The sequence below is a fragment of the Setaria viridis genome, chromosome 2, assembly GCF_005286985.2.
Source record: "Setaria viridis chromosome 2, Setaria_viridis_v4.0, whole genome shotgun sequence".
NCBI classification, from domain to species: domain Eukaryota; kingdom Viridiplantae; phylum Streptophyta; class Magnoliopsida; order Poales; family Poaceae; genus Setaria; species Setaria viridis.
In genome coordinates this window covers 46,720,549-46,738,891 of record NC_048264.2, presented here as the reverse complement: position 1 = coordinate 46,738,891, position 18,343 = coordinate 46,720,549, and the positions used below count along the sequence as shown (strand labels likewise).

At 46.7% G+C, this 18,343-nt stretch overlaps 2 protein-coding genes across 2 annotated transcripts; one reads left to right on the top strand and one right to left on the bottom strand.

The window, feature by feature from the left end:
• The first annotated feature begins 2,750 nt into the window (after positions 1–2,750).
• Positions 2,751–3,952, top strand: LOC117845533 (ethylene-responsive transcription factor RAP2-3). Its single transcript, XM_034726592.2, has 2 exons — positions 2,751–3,132; positions 3,241–3,952. Exons 1-2 carry the CDS (start codon positions 2,946–2,948, stop codon positions 3,702–3,704), a joined length of 651 nt encoding a protein of 216 aa, XP_034582483.1. The 5' UTR covers positions 2,751–2,945; the 3' UTR covers positions 3,705–3,952.
• Positions 3,953–4,408: 456 nt separating this feature from the next.
• LOC117845534 (large ribosomal subunit protein eL18y) lies at positions 4,409–7,133 on the bottom strand. The gene is made up of 5 exons (XM_034726594.2): positions 6,979–7,133; positions 6,812–6,901; positions 6,589–6,717; positions 6,311–6,493; positions 4,409–4,759 (listed from the first exon to the last, which is right to left on the bottom strand). The coding sequence occupies exons 1-5, from the start codon at positions 6,979–6,981 to the stop codon at positions 4,601–4,603; spliced, it is 564 nt and encodes a 187-aa protein (XP_034582485.1). The 5' UTR covers positions 6,982–7,133; the 3' UTR covers positions 4,409–4,600.
• Positions 7,134–18,343: the final 11,210 nt, after the last annotated feature.

Here is an 18,343-nt window from a genome sequence, read left to right as displayed (position 1 = left end):
AAAACGCATCATTGTCTTACACTAGCTCGTTTTATACTAACTCCAATTAACATAGCAACATCAAATGTACCCTCTTTTCTCGAGGATTTGTCGGCTCAGTCTTTTGGAGGTAGTAGAGCTGCGTGCGTAAGTTCGTAGAGGCAAGTGTGCATGCGTATATGTGAGCGTCTGCGTTTGTATCTGTGATCGAAAAAATGTACTTTTTTTTTTACATCCCAAAACATCACCTGCAATAATCCTAACACCCAATTAACCACCTGAGTACCTAGCTGATCAGTCAGTGCATGCACGATAGATAGCTTGCAAGTTGCATGACACCGATGTCCGGGCCTGAGCAAAAACAAGCCCGATGGGCCAACAGATTGAAGGCCGGGACATCCGGTGGGCGCAACGCAGGCCGGGACATCCGGTGGGCGCAACGCAGGCCGGGACATCCTTTTCTTCCGTGAGCTGACCAGCTTGCTCTAGGTGCTGCTACTTACAAATTGAATTTTTTTTCCTTCCACCAAAAAACCCCTATGTTGCATTTGCTCATTTCCCATCGACTCTCGTGATCGTGTCGCATTTTACACCCAATTTCGAGGAAAAATAAAATAAAACAAATGAAATGGTGTTCACCTGTCAGTCACACAGCGCCCAGATTAAGGTATACTGGACCAGAGATATGGACGAGCATGAAAAAGAGATAGAGAAGACATGGACTAGGAGAACAACCTACAGGAGTACAGGATCATGGTTTGCTAGCTCTATTGCTCTAACATACTATATGCATAAGGGGACGTTTGGATACGAGGTGCTAAACTTTAGCAAGATCACATCGGATGTTCGGATGGTAATTAGAAGGACTAAACATAAGCTAATTACAAAACTAATTGCACGGATGGAGTCTAATTCGCGAGACGAATCTATTAAGACTAATTAATCTATCATTAGCAAATGGTTACTGTAGCACCACATTGTCAAATCATGGACTAATTAGGCTTAATAGATTTGTCTCGCGAATTAGACTCCATCTGTGCAATTAGTTTTGTAATTAGACTATATTTAATACTCCTAATTAGTATCCAAACATCCGATGTGACAGGTGCTAAAGTTTAGCATGGTGTTCCCAAACACCCCCTAAGTTCAACGTAACATTGGCTGACCAGTGACCATGATCGTCAGCTGGTTGGTGGTTAGCTCAAGCACAGCAAGTACTCCTTTCATTATACGGAGGATCTGAGTACCATCCAAGTGCAAATTTTTCTCATGGCTCACCTATCAAAATAGACTCTGGACGGCGGATCGTTTAACCACGCGAGGATGGTCTAATCAAAGAGTCTGTATGCTGTGTCACTCACATGATGAAATCCTTTTGCACTTGCTAACGAAATGCCACTATACTACTCGAGTCTGGGATAAAGTTTTCGAGTGGACGGCTACACATGTCCCGTCAAGAGGAGATTGGACTACTTTTTCATCGGTCAGCCAGTGGTGATCACAAACAGGCTCAACGAGCGGCGCCCCGCTAAAGGGCTTCAGATCTCTTAACATTCTAGTGTCCTGGAAAATTTGGAAGGAACGCAATGCTCGAGCGTTTCAACGCTAGTTCAAAAGCATCAGTCAACTTATCGCGAAAATCAAGGAGGAGGCACGATATTGGATTCTAGCGGGAGTCAAGCACTTGGGCGCTATCTACCACATCACCGAATGATCGCGTTTCATAACGCCTTCTTGTAATTTCTGTATATATTTATTTGGCTTAGACCTATGTAACTATCTTCTCTATTAATTAATACAAACCCGGCAATCCAAGGCAATTTCAAAAAAAAAATACTCCTTTCGTTGTTCTTTCATATATAGTCTTCCGGCGGCCGATGAAAGTCTACGGACACTCGAAAATAAAGGAAAGGAGCCTTTTTATCTCTATCGTTCCAGCAAGTGCGAGTCCTTTTCAGGTAAAAAGAAACCTAGTACCTAGCAAAAGTTGGTTCCCGTCCTATGTTACACAGCAGTCACGTGCAATGAGTAAGTGATTTTAACACCCTCGTGATAGTGGCAGCAGCTAGCGTGATTAATGTAATGGTGCGTCATTAGCACGTGCTACAGTATCAGCATGGCGCACGATCTAACAAGTGGCAGGTAGAGCTAGCACTTTACGGCAGCCGTGGCTTGGCCCCTGCTTGGAACGATCGGAAAACAGAGGCCGCCGGCCGATCCCAAACCGTGGTCCGCACATCGTCCAGCTACATGCAAATAAACAATAGAGTATATGATAATATATTGAAGGATCACTCTTGCTGCTGGGTGGGTGGGGGCCCTGGGCTGGAAACGGCAATCTCGGGTGCAAATGCATTTCAGCTTTGAAATGGTGTACTACTCAAGGCTGGCAAGCACAGCAGAGCAGCGCGAACAACTGTGACCGTGAGAAAGGACAGCAGAGTGGGACAGAGCAACGACCGACGGGGCAACGGCCGTGAGCAACAGTAACAGTGCGCTAGGTGCGGCGTGCCATTCAGCCGGGCACAGGCACACACCGCCAAGGCAAAGCAAACGAAAGCAGCGGCGCATCGGACGGACCCACGCGGGGATCGGAGGACGCCGCCGCCGCCGCCGGGTGGTGTGCTATACCGAAAGCGACGGTTCCGGATTTGTGAATCCATGGATTCTCCTCTCGTCTGCCCGTCCGAGGAAGGAAGCTGCCACGCACGCCGCGTCACGTTCCATACCTCATCACCGCGCCCGCACCCGCCTCTATATAAACAAACACGCGCGGCACACGGCTCCGCACCTCATCCCCCCGCACACCACCTCGCACGCCACTGCCTTCACCTTGGCATCCGTATTCCATCCCATCCACACGCTCTTACGCTCATAGCAGCAGCAGGAGCAGCGCCGCGTAGCAGGCTAGCAGTTGCAGCGCAGCAAATCAAAAGGCTTCCACGCACCAAGCACAAAGAAACAATATGTGCGGCGGCGCGATCATCTCCGAGTTCATCCCGCAGCGCGACGCCCGCGGCCGCGCGTCCGGCAGCAAGAGGGGTCTCTGCGCCGAGGACTTGTGGCCGCAGGCGGCCGCCGGCTTCGACGACGTCCCTGCTGCCGTGGACGGCTACGAGTTCACCGGCGCCGCCTCGTTCCCACACGACCAAGGTACTAACTTTTAACTGATTTCTACGTGCAACTTCGAACTGCATACAGGCCATGCAGCAGTAGCCAGCAACGACTAACACCACCCGGCGGGTCGGTGCGTGCGTGCAGAGCCGGCGAGGAAGCGGGAGCGCAAGACCATGTACCGCGGCATCCGGCGGCGCCCCTGGGGCAAGTGGGCGGCGGAGATCCGCGACCCGGCCAAGGGCGCGCGCGTCTGGCTCGGCACCTTCGCCACCGCCGAGGCCGCCGCGCGCGCCTACGACCGCGCCGCGCGCCGCATCCGGGGGTCCAAGGCCAAGGTCAACTTCCCCAACGAGGACCCGCCGCCCGACGACGACGACCACCTTCGTCAGGGGATGCTGCCCGTCTCCTCCTGCATCACGGACTACGACGCCGCCGTCATGGTGGGCTTCTTCCAACAGCACCACCAGCAGCAGCACCCCTACGTGCCCGACGCCGTGCCGGTGATGGCCGCGCCGCCGCCGGAGGACGTGGCCTACGTGCAGCCCCAGGACGCCGGGATGGGCATGTGGACGTTCGACGGCATCAACACGGCCACCGTGCCAATGTGACCACGCGCATGTTGATGCGTCCTGCTCTGTTACTACACATGTGGCATTCGCTTGTTTCCAAATACAGTAGTAGTAGTAGTAGTAGTAGTATTTCCCTAGGTTTATATTATTCTGTAGTTGGAGTAATTTATCTGCCGACGTAACAAGCTAGGGGTGGAACTCACTCGTGAGCTGCTGCTTCCTCTAGCAGCACCCCCTCTGTGTAAAGATGAATTCTCCAAGAATAAATTGCTATATTTTGTATCGTAGTTCTGTTTTTCCGTAGATAATCGTACCTTTTATTATTCCCTCGAACAAATCGATCGAAGTTTTTCTATTTGATATCGTCTAAGGCCTAATTCCTACTTTAGCGGGATTATTCGTGACTGCGTATATTTGCAATACAGGCGTGGCGTGGGGATCAGTTGGATCTTTAGTTGGGTAATATTTCTTTTTTATTGACCTCCTCCCTTCTCTGGTCAAATTGGAGTTGCAATTCTACTTTGTTTTTTTAAGTTATTTTACAGACAAACCGGTCCTTTTGATTTGCAATTTTTGCAGGTAGAAAGCATGCTTCCAAGTCGGCATTTGTACTGCGCAACTAAAATGGTGTCTAATGTCACTACATATGACATCGTTGAGACCACCATTGAATCAATGAAAAGGGCCACTTTCTAAAGCGCGGAATGGCAGACTTCCACATAGTTATCACCCACAATGATACGTACGATAAGTATATTTGCAATTGGCTGACAAACAAGTCTCACGGTGCAAAAAAACAAGAGCAAAATTTGATTGGTCTGCAATCCAGTAATAGCACAAGATTCTGACATCTAAAGCGGAGCAACTCTGGCACCAAAACAGTCATGTTTAGATGACAAGAGCAATATGACATGTATTCGCAAGGTTGCTGCCACTTAGACCTTGAAGCCCCTGCTGTTCCTCCTCCCTCTCGCCTTCTCAAATTTCCTTCCCTTTGAGCGAACATAAGGCTTGGTGTGGCTGTGTGGGACTCCAGGCGCAGGGCCAAAGTGCTTAACAGCTTCCCTAGCATTCTTAGGACCCCTCAGGATAACCTATTGAGAGGTCACAAATTATGAGGACAGCTAGGTAGCATTGAACTCTATTACTTAGTATAAAAAAACAATTTCAGCAAGAGAAAGGTTGACTGTAATTCAAAGGTACAAAAGTTAAAGCATACTGGGGGGAGTACAACAACTTAGAACAAAATCAAGCAACATATCTACACACCTCAACTTCTCTCCACGAGTTTTGTTAGAAACTTGATTATCTTTAGAAGCATAATATAGGACAGATAACAACAAATCCTATATTCATAACAATACATAGAAATACTATTGATTCTGTCAGTCAAATCACATGGGAGTGATAGCATGGGTTGACATGCACTGCGTTGATCAGTTATGGCATCAGTACACAGCATACTACTATTTCAATGTGAAAGGAAGATGTCTAAGTTCTAACATTAGGCACTATTCGGAAAACACAATGTAGTTGGTTGCACATTTGCTTTCATAGCTCAAATGATATGTGGAATGGTCAGTAACAGTTGAAATAAATTAATATTTTCGATTTGATCACTGGGACAATTAACAGCCAAAAGAAAACACATCTTGGTCCAAGCATTGGCCGCCAGGGCAACTGGCTGGTATGCCAAACATATAGATATATGCACCTTAAAGAGTTGTCTTGTGTGAAAACTTGGAAACTTTTCTTCAGCAAAGAGAAGAATTTCCCTGCCAAGTTTCCATCACAGGTCTAATGTAGTGGGCAGCACTTTGAAAGCAACGGCAAGTAAGGCAGTAACATTTGAATTAGAAATCTCCAAATTAAACAAGCATGCATGTTCCTATTCAACCGCTAGGACAATTTCATTCCAATCAACAAACTAATTTCGGTTGGACCATTTGACACCAGGGCAACCACAAGCAAATGCAATGGGCTGGTAAGCCAACCATGTAGTTGTATGCACCTGTTTTATCTCCTTGGCTTGTGGAAACACCCAAGAAGAGGGTAACAGATGCAATCTGTTATCAGTCAGCATAACTACTCAATAACTACATGAACTAATGATGGGATGGAACACAACCACTCAGATAATTTCAGTTCAGTCAAAACTAATTTCGGTTGGACCATTTGACACCAGGGCAACCATAAGCAAATGCAATGGGCTGGTAAGCCAACCGTGTAGTTTTATGGACCTGTTTTATCTCCTTAGCTTGTGGAAACACCCCTAGAAGAGGGTAACGATGCAATCTTTTATCAATTATCATAACTAGTCAAAAACTACATGAACCAATGACAGGATAACCTTGAATCCAATGCAATCTAACATAAACTCAGAGCAAAGTACTTGCTTGGTTGAAACCCGTTGGTCAGCTTCAGTACCATTCATAGTGGGGGGACCTAATACAGCTACTAGTCTAATAAAATAGAATTGTTTATGCAATCTAGTTGTCAGCCTGATTTATAAAAGAAATGAAACGGATTATCAAGTATTGATCCATAAATGGCATTGCAGAATATAAAACATCTGGTTAGCAAGCTGGAGGTGAGTCTTTTTTTTTTTTGAAGCTGCAGGTTAATTGCCGAAATAAAAAGATTACCGTGTTTTGTCCGAGCGGTGCGCGGAGTGCCAGCTGGTCAAAGGTGAGGCACTCGCCACCAGCATTGATGATCCTGGCCCTCGCCGTCTCGGTGAACCTGAGGGCGCACACCTTCATCGCTGGCACCTCGGTGATCCTCTTGTCGTCGGTCACGGTGCCCACGATCACAGCGATCTGGTCACCCTATTACAATCCCACGAGGCACACTCAAACCAAAAGTAAGGGGGGAAAAACAACACTCACATCGAGGTGCAAGGCACGACAAGGAAGATATCTACCTTCCCCTCCATGAATTTGACGAGGCGACGCATCGAGAGCGGCGAGCGGTTGGCCTTGCTCATGAACAGCCTCTTAAGGATCACGGCGTTGAAGGGGCTCTTGGTCCTACGCACGAGGAAGCGGTAGAGCTGCGTGCAAGGAGCGATTGGCGCCAAATATGAACCCTCGAGCATTAATTAAATGGCGAGGGTGTGAGAGCACTGGGCTGGGAGGGTGACTAACCTTGACGAGGAGCTTGAGGTAGACATCGTCGGACTTGGGCGCCGTGCGCTTGGTCTTCTTGTTGCGGCCGCCGGCGACGAGGTCGATACCCTGCGGGGTCAGGATGGGGTCGTCGGTGTCAGTGAGACTGGGAATTCTGAATTAGATGACAAGGAAGGCGACATTACCATGGTTGTGTGACCGCGGCGGCGGCGGCGGCGGCGATGGTTGCGGCGGCGGCGGCACCGGCGTTAGGGTTCGAGTGCGGGGTGGGAGCGTGGAGCTTAAATACGGGTGAGCGAGCTGGGCCACTTCTGTTGCAGAGGACTAGGCCCAAATTCCTCCTCCTGCTGGGGCTGGGCCAAAATCAACACGAGTACATATCTAGCTTATTGCACAGGTAGTAGATGGGAAAAAGCTATCCCGCGCGACCCCGCCAGGCCCGCTGCCGCGCTGACTTTCGGCCTGTTTTAGGTGCGCACGTGGCACGTGGGCTGCGTTGATTCCGGGCTTTTAAAACTAACAAAGCAAATTGAATTTTAGATCTGAAACTTGTGTCGATTATTTGAGCACCAATATGACATCAAATAAAAAAAGTTTTAACTACAAAGTTATAGATTTCGTCGAGATCTACAATTTTATATAAAGTTTATCTTCATCCGAGTTGATGTGAATTATGCCAGCTGGGCTGGCGGTAAGGCCCTTTTGCCAGCCCAACCGCCGCCGGGGCCGGCGACAATAGCCTAGTTTTGTAATTTTTTTATTTGACTATATATTTTTGAAAATGCTAAAATAAAAAATAAAAAAAATAAAAAAACCCCACGGGGCCGCATGAAATCTGAATAGCCAGTGGATCATGTGGATTTTCGTATTTTGTACCAAAGTTAATTAATTTTCAAAGCTTATCATATCTCATTTACGTGACCTCTTCACAATGAGCACTTTATTAAAACAAGATCAATAATAGGTATATTTGTAAATACTTTATATGATGTGACATTTCTAAAAACTTGTGTGTAAGTGTACCAAAAATTATATACATCAACTAAGAAAAAGAAGCCAGATCTGAAGTATCTACATAAGTTGGCGCAACGTATTCTAAGAAGTTACTATACATTTGGTTTTCATATTTTATTTTATTTTATATCATAAGTTGATTTTCTATGCATAACTTGATAGTAAAATTGAACATAAATTTGCATATTGTCTTTATATAAGTTGATATATAGTCTCCAAACAAGTTTGATATAAAATTTGATACATAGTCTCTAGATAGGTTGCCAGGACCAAACCATAATAAATTGATAGAATCAATATGCATAAGTTGACAGTATTCTCACACACAAGTTGTAGTTTTACTAACCATGAGATGTGTATGGACAATGAGTTCCTAAACGCATAAATTACCACATTTACAATATAAGTTGCTACACGTCCACAAATCTGTTCTAGACATCTAAAGCAAGTTACTATCGCCGAAATGTAACGTAATCTGCTACACACTTTATACATAAGTTACTACTATCACACAACATAAGTTGACATTTGTGATAAATATCTTAAAATATATCCAATAAGGACCTTATTTGATAGATCTTGTCGTAATGAATACAATGGTGTAAACAGATTTGAAAACGGATACTTGACGAGAGCGTAATGATCGTTCTATGAAATTTTGAAGATTTCTTCAATTGATTTGATTTCCCGTCCTTCTACATGCTATCTGGGCCTACAAGTGCATGATTTGACGACTTGAGTTGAGCATTCATAATACATTAGAAATGCATTAAAACATTGAAATACACTTAAAATAAAATGAAAAAACCCATAAACAGTAGAGGGCCGAGACAATCTCGTCTCGGCCCGCGAACCGAAAACGGCTCAAAATAAGCACCCGCAGGCCCAGACCCCTTTCTCCTTTCCATCAGGCCGGCCCATTAGCCCACCACGGATCCTCCCTTTCTCCTCTTCGATCTGAGCCGCTCGCCAGATCGGACGGCTCAGGTTGGATCCGCCGGAACAAAACCCCACCCGCTGGCTGCCCCTCAAACCCTAATCATTTTCTCCCGTTTTTCTCGCGTGAGGTGCGGCGGCGACCGAGCAAGGATGCCTGCGCCGCCGTGGTTCACCTCGCCGGCGTGCGCTCTGTCGAGCTGCGGTGAAGATGCCGCGGCGGCGCATGGCGGCGGAGGTGTCCTGCCGGCGAGTGAAAGGGACGCGCGGCCGAACGACAACATTAACACAAGAGATTTGCCGGGATAGGGTCTCGATTCGGAGTTTTTCTTGGGATTTCTGAGGGTTTTCTTCATTCGATTTGATCTCCCCTCCTTCTACATTCTAACCGAGCCCACAAGTACATGAATTCGACGACTTTGATTGGGTTTTGCGTCGAATTTGTGATGAACTGTGTTGGATGCGCCTTAAGTGGACTAAGGCTAGGAACCCTTTACAAGAGAGGTCGAAATTGGGTCCAAGGGCTTGGACTAAGTAACATTTAGGGAAAAAAGTTCATGGACCTGTCTATAATATTCAACCCACTCGTGAAATTAATATAAACAACCAACTTCTCTCATAGATAGTTATAATATTCAACCCACTGGTGAAATTAATATAAACAATCAACTTCTGTCATAGATAGTTCAAGGGGTCGGAGGAGGGACTTTATATAAGCAACCAACTTCTCTCGTAGATAGTTCAAGGGGTCGGAGAAGGGACTTTTGGTCGTTTGTTCATTTGGTTCAATTATTTTTTTTTGGCCGTTTGTTCATTTGGTTCGATTATCTCGTTTTCTTCCTTCTCCCTCTCTATCATCTGTTCAGGTTCTAAATTCTAACAGTGGCGTCCACTGTGGTTTTGCACCAAGCAAAACTCACGATCGCTGCAACAGAAAAAATCCTTCAAACGATCAAGAGTGCTAGGAATGATTGTTGGCACCATCATGATCACCTCGTCACCTTCGTCGGTGATTTATCACTTTTGAGCAACTCAAACCTGACAGGAAGCCAAAAATCATTACCCTTCGCTAAAGTCTGCAGCATAGAGCATCCAAAACAAGCAAAGAGTTAAAGACTGCAGCCTCGATCAGTGAACCAGTTAAGCAACCTCGAAGGTCCGGCTATGCACAAAACAAGCAAAGAGAAGCCTGCAGCAACCAGATAAGTAACCTCGAGCTAGATTTTTGTTTAGCAAATTTATTAATGAACTTTCTCTAAATACTATACCGATCGAATGTTGCCCCTTTTCTTAAAAAAAGAGAGAAATTTAACTCTAGTATATTCGATGCTTCCATATAAGTCCTACCAGAATGAAAACGAACGTATTTTCTAACCAACATGCCACGTTAAGCTGATACAACCAGCTTGTTGCAACAGACAACAACGGTCAACGGTCGTCGCTTGTCACCTTTGCATGGACAAAAACACGAACACCCTTGAGCGCAGTACGTGGGATAAAAATCTTTTAACCTCGCAAGTTTCGAGTTGAGAAGCAAAAATTGATTAACCTCGCACGAGGGTTCGAGTGCCATGCAGCCTCCACATTTGGGACGCACACGAGGTTAGAGACCAGCACGGTTAACCTCGCAAGGTAACAAAAATCAAGTTGCGCTCGAAACCTCCGGAAGCCGACCCTCGCAGCAAGCATCGAAGCTGCCAGTTCCCAGGTGCAAAAACACTCGCCGCAACAAGCGCACCGTACCCTCGCGGCAAGCCAAGATCGCGGCAAGCTCAAAGCGAGGCTGCCACCGTCGAGTAGTCAACGGTCGAGGGTCACTAAATGCTACATGGCCTTCGATTAGTGAAGCAGATAAGCAACCATGGTTTTTGTTTCACCAATTTAGACCTTGTTTGTATACAAACTCCTAAAGTTTAGTAGTGTACTAAAGTTTAGGATCCTCAAATTGCTAGTCCTAAAGTTTAGTAGAGGGCTGTTTGGATGGACAGTAAAATCTTTAGGACGTTAGAGGGAAGATGTCATTTTTACCCCCCAATTACTCCTCTAAACTACCCCTGCACTGTTCACGTCATTTAGAACATGATAGCGGCGGCGACCGCTCCGACGATGGTGATGAAGCTGACGGCGGAGGAGGCGGCGCCGTTGCCGGCGGGAGTCTCGGTGGGGGCACCGGCTGGGGTGGAGACTGAGGTGGTCGGGGTCATCGCGGAGGGCGCGGTCGCGGTCGGGGCCTCGTTGGGCGGGGCCGGGGGAGAGGCCATCGGGGACAGCGCCGAGGCGGTGGGTGGCTTCGCGTCCGGGGACGGGGCGCTGGCCGGGGACCGCGCTGGGGGAGGCCGCAGCGGGGCCATCCTGGGCGCCGGGGTGGGCGTCGCGGCTGGGGCCTGCGCGGCTGCGGTGACGGCGAGAAGCGCGACGATGGCAGCGACCACGGCGAATCGGGAGAGAGAGGTTTGCGGGAGGAAGAACCTGCGGGATGAAAGAGAGAGAGGGAGGGTGCGGCAGGAGGGGAGAAAGAACGAGGGCAACAGGGGTAAAGGGGGACTTGGGGACCACTTTTAGAAGAAGTTGGGGCCTTTAGTACCCTTGGGTCTCCTAATGGAAATGGCCATCCTAAATGGCCATCGTTTAGTAGTGCACTTTTAGGACTTGTGCATCTAAACATAGGTCCTAAAAGTGCACTACTAATCTTTAGGAGGGTGTATCCAAACAGACCTTTAATTAACATTCACAAGTATTTAACCCATCGAATGTCATGTTGCTGTTCTTTAGAAAATACACTTTAACTCTAGAACCTTCGATGCTTCCATATAGTCCTCTCTATGCCAGAAAGTTGTAAACATGCAGTTTACCGCAACCAGTCCACATGCATGCATCCGCGGACAGGCAAATCATCGGAGCTACCAAGTCAAACACCAACTCAGCGAGGTTGCTAAAAAAAAAAATCACCAGAGCCACCAAGCAAGCATCGAAGCTGCTAGCAAGGTAGGCAAACTCCAACCTCCGTGACGAGCGCCAACCTCGATGAAAATCTCCGTGGCAAGTTGGAGTGAATGCTCGCGTCATCCCGGAAGCAGGCGAAACTACTGCATCGGTTTCGACTCATCTGCGCAGGCAGCTAGCGCTAGATCAGACAAGCACACTCAGTTCTTCGATACATCTCTTTCATATAAGCTACGAGGCCAAGTATCTTTGCTGACTAACAAGACCTTCATTGCTTGTGCTCATGGTTCCCCCAACTAAGTTAATTTGACACAATGAAATTATATCCCCTAATCCCTCAATGGAGGTTATTCTAGCTACTTACAGGAATGCAACTCGCAGCTACCACCAAGCTTCGATTTTTTTTTTAAAATAACTTCATCAGGCAAAGAGCCACAGCAAGCCGTGTGAGCATCTCCACACACAAGTTTACGATCTAAGCATGTCCAGCATTATTCAGCTAAGCTGCATTTTTGTATCTTACTCACCTGTACACAGTCAAGCATCACTTTAGATCGCTTAGCTGATCGAAGCTGCCGGAGAGCAAGACACTAATCAAAGAAAAGCAGCATGCCACTTCAGAGTCACTTGGACGATATGGCTCCGAGGGCATCCGCACGCCATCTCAGTACAGCATCGAAGCTGCCAAGCACCACATACTTTACATACTTTGTCTAGAGCCTTAAAGGGGCTACACTTAGAAACTCACTTCTTTTCCTTAGAAAATTTTCTCACTAACTTGCAGGACTTTACCAATTTTTCTCTCTACCAATACAAGTTAACTCTAGTAAGCATGTGATTATTTGCACTACTTATACATGTGGCTATCTAACCTATGCTAACATATCACCAACTCATTTTTAATGCAATGTTTTATCCCACAAGAGACTAAGTTCAAATTGAACAGTTGAAGCAACCAAGAGTTGCGATATCGACTAGAGCATGATGCTCAGAAAGTAAGTCCATAAAAGTTTGATCATAAGCAAGTTTTCATCGACTTATCTGTTTATTTTGTTGTTACTATATTACAGTTGGATGAGGCATGTGACCTTCGATTGAGACATCCTTAAAAAATACTGCAAGTTACATCTTATTATTGAAATTTTTTCCATTCTCACCATTGTAAGTATCTCCCCACCCACTTAAGCTAACCCTTGCATTTTTTATTTTCAGGTACATTGGTTTTCAACTCGTAACCAAGTCAAGAATTGTGACATGATATATTGATTTTAATGGTGTGTTGGTTTTCATCAAGTGATATATCTTACGGACCTTTGGCTCTCATCAACTATTGGAATTATCTTTATTGGCATTCATCAGTCATTGGCCTTCCACTATAATGGTTTTCAAAGCATCAAGTCACAACCTTCGGAGGTTCATTAAGGCGATTCAGGGCACTATTCTATTGCGTGCTTAAGTTTTAATCAAAATTACTTTCTTTTGGAGGGTTGATGACATGACCAACTATGATATATACCTTTGCATATGCAAGCATTTAATTCATATGCATCAAAGCATGCATCAAATCTCACAATGCATGGACGCATTACTTTCGTGCATGAATCAGAAAAGCTCGAGAGGCTAAGAGATTCGATTTCGTAAAAGAGAAGTTGGATGACGACCCACAAGTTTACCTTTTTTGCAATATTACTTTTTGCTCAAACATATAAAGCCAAAAGCAACAAAAAGTTGCGGCATCGTCTCTACCTTTTAAGCATTTTTAATTACTAAGCCTCAAAAGGCCACTACATTCCATTTATGCGCAATTGAGACTTGCATTTCTGTGCAAGCAGAGGTTTGCTTATCCCAATAGTGGATGCAAACACTTGAACTTTGCGTTTCTACGCAAGTAATGCAAGGCTCTAAGCCAAAAGTAACAACAAGTTGCGGCATCAATTTTACTTTTCGTTCAAGCATTCAGAGCCAAAGGCAACAAGAAGTTACGGCATCAACTTTACATTTCAATGTACACTTGTTTTCCCTCTAACCTCGTAGGGTTTTAAGTTTCACGGTCGAAGCAACCAAGAGTTGCGATTTCGACCTTACTTTTCGTATAAATTTTCTAATTCCACAAAACTCGGAATAAGTTTTTGTTGATTTCCTTTTAACATACTTACGTATGAAATCCTCACTATGCCTCGTGACTTTGAACAAGACCGCATGCCGAAGGTTTTGAACCTCGAAACTCCACAGCATCACAGACATAAGCAAAGTCGAACTCACAACTTTGTGGGCTAAGGGGCTCCGCCTCCACCTCTGGAACTTCAGATTCCACAAGGCTTGACGCTTGAAGGGCTCAATCTTAGTACCCTCGCAGGTATGAACTTGCATATGGTGTGATGATACCTGAGTTTTGCTGCGAGCCATTAGGGTGGCAAGTTGTTTAGAAAATGTGGTTTTTAGTCTTGAAAGGACTTGTACGGAAGTATCGAAGGTGCATCCGTGCATTTTCCATGCATGTGCAACCTCGTTACTTAACTTGATTTTTTCGATCGAAGCTACTAAGCAAGAATGTAGGCACCTTAGCTGCCAGATGACGACGGTCGTTGCTCGTCACCTTCGAACGGCAGCGCTGCAAGGCTGCCAAATCGAAGCTACGGAACCCTTGGGAGTTAAGCCGTACTCAGAACCTCCGCGCGGCGAGTCGCGGAACCCTCGCAACTCAAGCTGCCATCCTTGACTATTAACCCTCGCAATCTCATATGTTTGCCTATGCGCAAGTCAAACCTGCGCTAAGAACCCTCACAAGTCGAGCCATGCTCCAAACCTCCGTAAATCAAGCTATGGAACCCTCGCAAGTCAAGTTGCGCTTGGCACACCGCTTGCCCAGCTCCAACCGAAGCTTCATGTCATCTATGTGTCACCTACGCGCAGCCAATTACCAGCTCCGGTCATACTTAAGCTCGTGCCATCAATCATTTGGAAGTGAAATACCAAGTCAAATCCAACCATGTCAACCACCGAGGGTCCATTAGCCCAGTTAATTCAAGGCATGAAGCTCATCATAACCTTCGTCTCATGTTCTCTCATTTTTAAAGAATAATGGGAGCTCCGAGCTGGTTTCTCAAGCCATGCAGTTCAAAAAAGTGCCGGCGCTTCTTAACATGCATTACTACAATTCTGTCACCCTCGATTTGTTTGTCTTAGAAATAATTATATCATTTTTAATCATCTTGTTTATTCGCTAGTTGCTACACTAAGATGAGATACAATTCGCTGTTCGTTGTCCAAGGCTCGAAGCTATTATAAGCCCGTGTGCATGGACATGCATGTGTTACCCTGCATGCATCTACTTTTGTCCTATGTAGCATGCATGTCGTTGCATGTGTTACCCCTGCATGCATCTACTTTTGTCCTATGTAGCATCGCTTGCATGCATGTCGTTGCATCCGCTTGCAACACGAACCTGCTAAGCATATGCCTGCAAACACCTTAGCTGCCAGGCGATGTTTGTCGCTTGTCACCTACGCACAATAGCAATGCAAAGCTGCTAGATCGAAGCTGCGGACAACTCCTGCATCTCCGAGGATGGCTCTGCATCACCTCCGCAAGGATCTCAACCCTCACGACAAGCACCGAACTCGGCAGCAAGCTGCTCTATCCTTGCAGCAAGAACCTTCGCACCTAGCGCCGACCTGCGGCAAGCTCCACCCTTGCGGCAAGCCAACCTCCGTGGCTAGCTTAACCCTCGCGGCAACCCTGCTACCGTCACCTCTGCATGCATGCGAGGTTGCTAAGGCACCAAGACAGAGCGAAGCATCGAAGCTGCCGAACACCACAAAATGGCATCGAAGCTGCTAGGCTTACATGTAGCAAAGCTAAAGCACAGCTCGTTACCTGCGAGTGCATGGCTGCATGCTCAAGCAAGTAGGTAGCGCTCTGTCCATCACCTTAACCCTCGCAGCTAGAACCACGCATGCATATATTACCTCGGCACGCTCTGCTGAGACCAACTCTCCCAATGCTAACTGCCCACCAAAGCGGCCAAAATAAGTACATAAGCAATTATATTAAACATCGATGGTTATGATCCTATTCTAGAGACAATACAGTTTCAGCTTGCCACCTTCGATGGTTATGATCCTATTCTAGAGACAATGCAGTTTCAGCTTACCACCTTAGATGGTTATGATCCTATTCTATGCATGCCAGCAATTGCTAAGCACAGATGGGTCAATCTTTTTCCCTTGATTGAAGGTATCTAGAAATACCGGAATGCAACAAATATGCTAAGTTAATTTGCCACCAAGACATGCAAATCTGACCAGCCGCCCCACTGTTAGAGAATGCGTGTGCACTATATTGCTTCACTTCAATCACTAACATTTCTGTTTGCAGGGTGTACCCCTTGGAGCGCTTATTACTTAACCATATGTGAATTTTGTCATTTCTTTTAGTATTCTTTGCTATGTTGCAACTAAGTTAATTCAATATAGTGAAAATTCGTGTGCTAACCCCTCTATGGAGGTCATGTTACCTACAAAATACAGGGCTATGATACTTGGTTTTCTGAAAAGGTCAATAATGAAGGTCATGACCTTATTGGTATCCCGTATATATTAACCTATTTCAAAGGTCTGGATTTTCCGAAAGGATAGGATGATCAAAGGGCTCAATCTCGGCATCATTCGCTACATTGGCTCGAGGGGCTCCACCTCAGCATCACCCTCGACTTTGCCTTCGCTACATCGGCTCTAGGGGCACCACCTCGGAATCACCCTCGACTTTGCCTCTGCTACATCAGCTTGAGAGGTTCACCTTCGGCATCGCCACCTACCTCGCCATCACTACATTGCCTCGAGGGGCTTGCCGTCAACTTCAACACCATCACCAACTTCACGTACGATTCAACTTCGACTACTTCCACTACGTGCGGAGCGGAGCTTCTCTCACGAACACCAGCCAAGAGGGGCTGGGGGGTGTACTGGAGGACCAATCCATCCTAGTTGCATGGTGCTCGTGTGAGAAGGCTTGAAGATGTTACAGATACCTTCAGCCACGACTACTCGACTACATCAGCCATCAAACCAAGGCCTGCTGATCGAGGGTCAGGAATGAAATTTTCTACCGATTCAAAGCTCATCATTCAAGCCACCCAAAGGCATACACCCGGAGAATGAGTTGTCGGCCTCTTTTAACATGAGCAACTATTAGATCTTGTTGTACCAGCCAAGATCAAATAGTTGAGGGTCTACTGTTGGGGTGCGCCTTAAGTGGACTAAGGGTAGGAACCCTTTGTGTATAACATCGGGTGGGAGCTCCACCCGGTAGAGCCCCCATTTGGTACTAAAGGCCTTCCACCCACCGTTCATCTCCTTCTGCTATCTTTAGGCCTTCCATCCGTCGTTCATCTCCTTCTGCTGTCTTTATTTCCCATCCGTCCCCCCACTGCTATCTTATCTTCACATGCACCATCCGTCCCCCCACCCGCGCTGCTATCTCTCTCTCCTCTATCTCCCCTTCCGCTAGCTAGATCTCGATCCACTGCCTCCCCTCTCCTCCCTCCTCTGCTCGCCCCTTACCGGCACAGTGAGGAGCAGCGGCGGGGCGAGGTGAGGTGGCGGCGGCGGGCGGGCGAGAGCGGCGGCGGGCAGAGGGCGGAGGCGGGAGTGGCGGAGGGCGGCGGGTGGGTGGTGGGAGGAGGGTGGCGGGCGGGTGGAGGCGGGAGCGGCGGCGGGCGGGCAGAGGAGGGCGGCGGGGCCAGGCATGCAAAATGCTACTCCCTGCATTCCAAATTGTAGGTCATTTTAATTTTTCTTGGTGCATAATTTTTGTCTAGATACAGTTTATGTCCAGATACATAATAATATGTACAATTTGGAACTATGTTTTTGCGTAAAATTTATGATGCCATGTACATAGTCTTCCGCTGCATGCATACGTTATATGATTGTCGATTATTCGGACCGCGTGGAAGGCGTGGTTAGCAAACTCAAACTCATATGATTGTCTATTATTCTTGGGCCATTTGATTTGTGAAAGAAGTTTAATTAGCTTGTTGACCCAGCATATAAATTTACTTACTGCTGATGATCCTGGAGGTGTTGATCTTGCATCGCGCTGTGCCGTAGAAGACGACGACAGTATTATCGTCCTCCTTGCTCTCCGCTGCGAGCACGAGGAGGAAGCAGAGAGTGACCGGGAGAAGCATCTTGCTGGTTGCCATTGCAGCTTTGGTGGTTGCCATTGCAGCGAAAGGTTTGGTCACTATTTATAGGCGAGAGGTGGTGTTTCGATGCCGGGGCTGCTTTCGATGCACATGAATGACAACGTTCACTAGTAGAAGTAGAAAAAGGAACTTCCATCCTCAACAAAAATCTCGATTATTTTTGAACCCGGGACTAAAGGTGATCCTCAATAAAAGCTCATCCGTGGAGTCACTTTTAGTCCCGGTTGGTGTTACAAACCCGAACTAAAGTCTCCAAGGGACTAAAGGGTCCCCACGAGTCAGATGTGCTGTGTAGGTGAGATGATAAAGAAGCTACACGTGAGGTTTGAGATCATGGGTTCGAATCCCACGCACCGGACACGTGCATATTTCGGGTGAAAAAATTGCATGACTTGTGACTTGCGACGTGTGGGGGGTCTCCTAGGATTTCTAATATTTTTTTGACGCAA

What these genes read in the sequence shown, in the direction of transcription:
- LOC117845534 (XM_034726594.2), bottom strand. An exon ending in TCAAATTCATGGAGGGGAAG is followed by an intron (nt 6,494 to 6,588) that starts GTAGATATCTTC and finishes GGATTGTAATAG; the next exon opens with GGTGACCAGATCGCTGTGAT. An exon ending in CACCGCTCGGACAAAACACG is followed by an intron (nt 4,760 to 6,310) that starts GTAATCTTTTTA and finishes ACCTCTCAATAG; the next exon opens with GTTATCCTGAGGGGTCCTAA.
- LOC117845533 (XM_034726592.2), top strand. Translation starts at nt 2,946, where the DNA reads ATGTGCGGCGGCGCGATCATCTCCGAGTTCATCCCGCAGCGCGACGCC. An exon ending in CTCGTTCCCACACGACCAAG is followed by an intron (nt 3,133 to 3,240) that starts GTACTAACTTTT and finishes GCGTGCGTGCAG; the next exon opens with AGCCGGCGAGGAAGCGGGAG.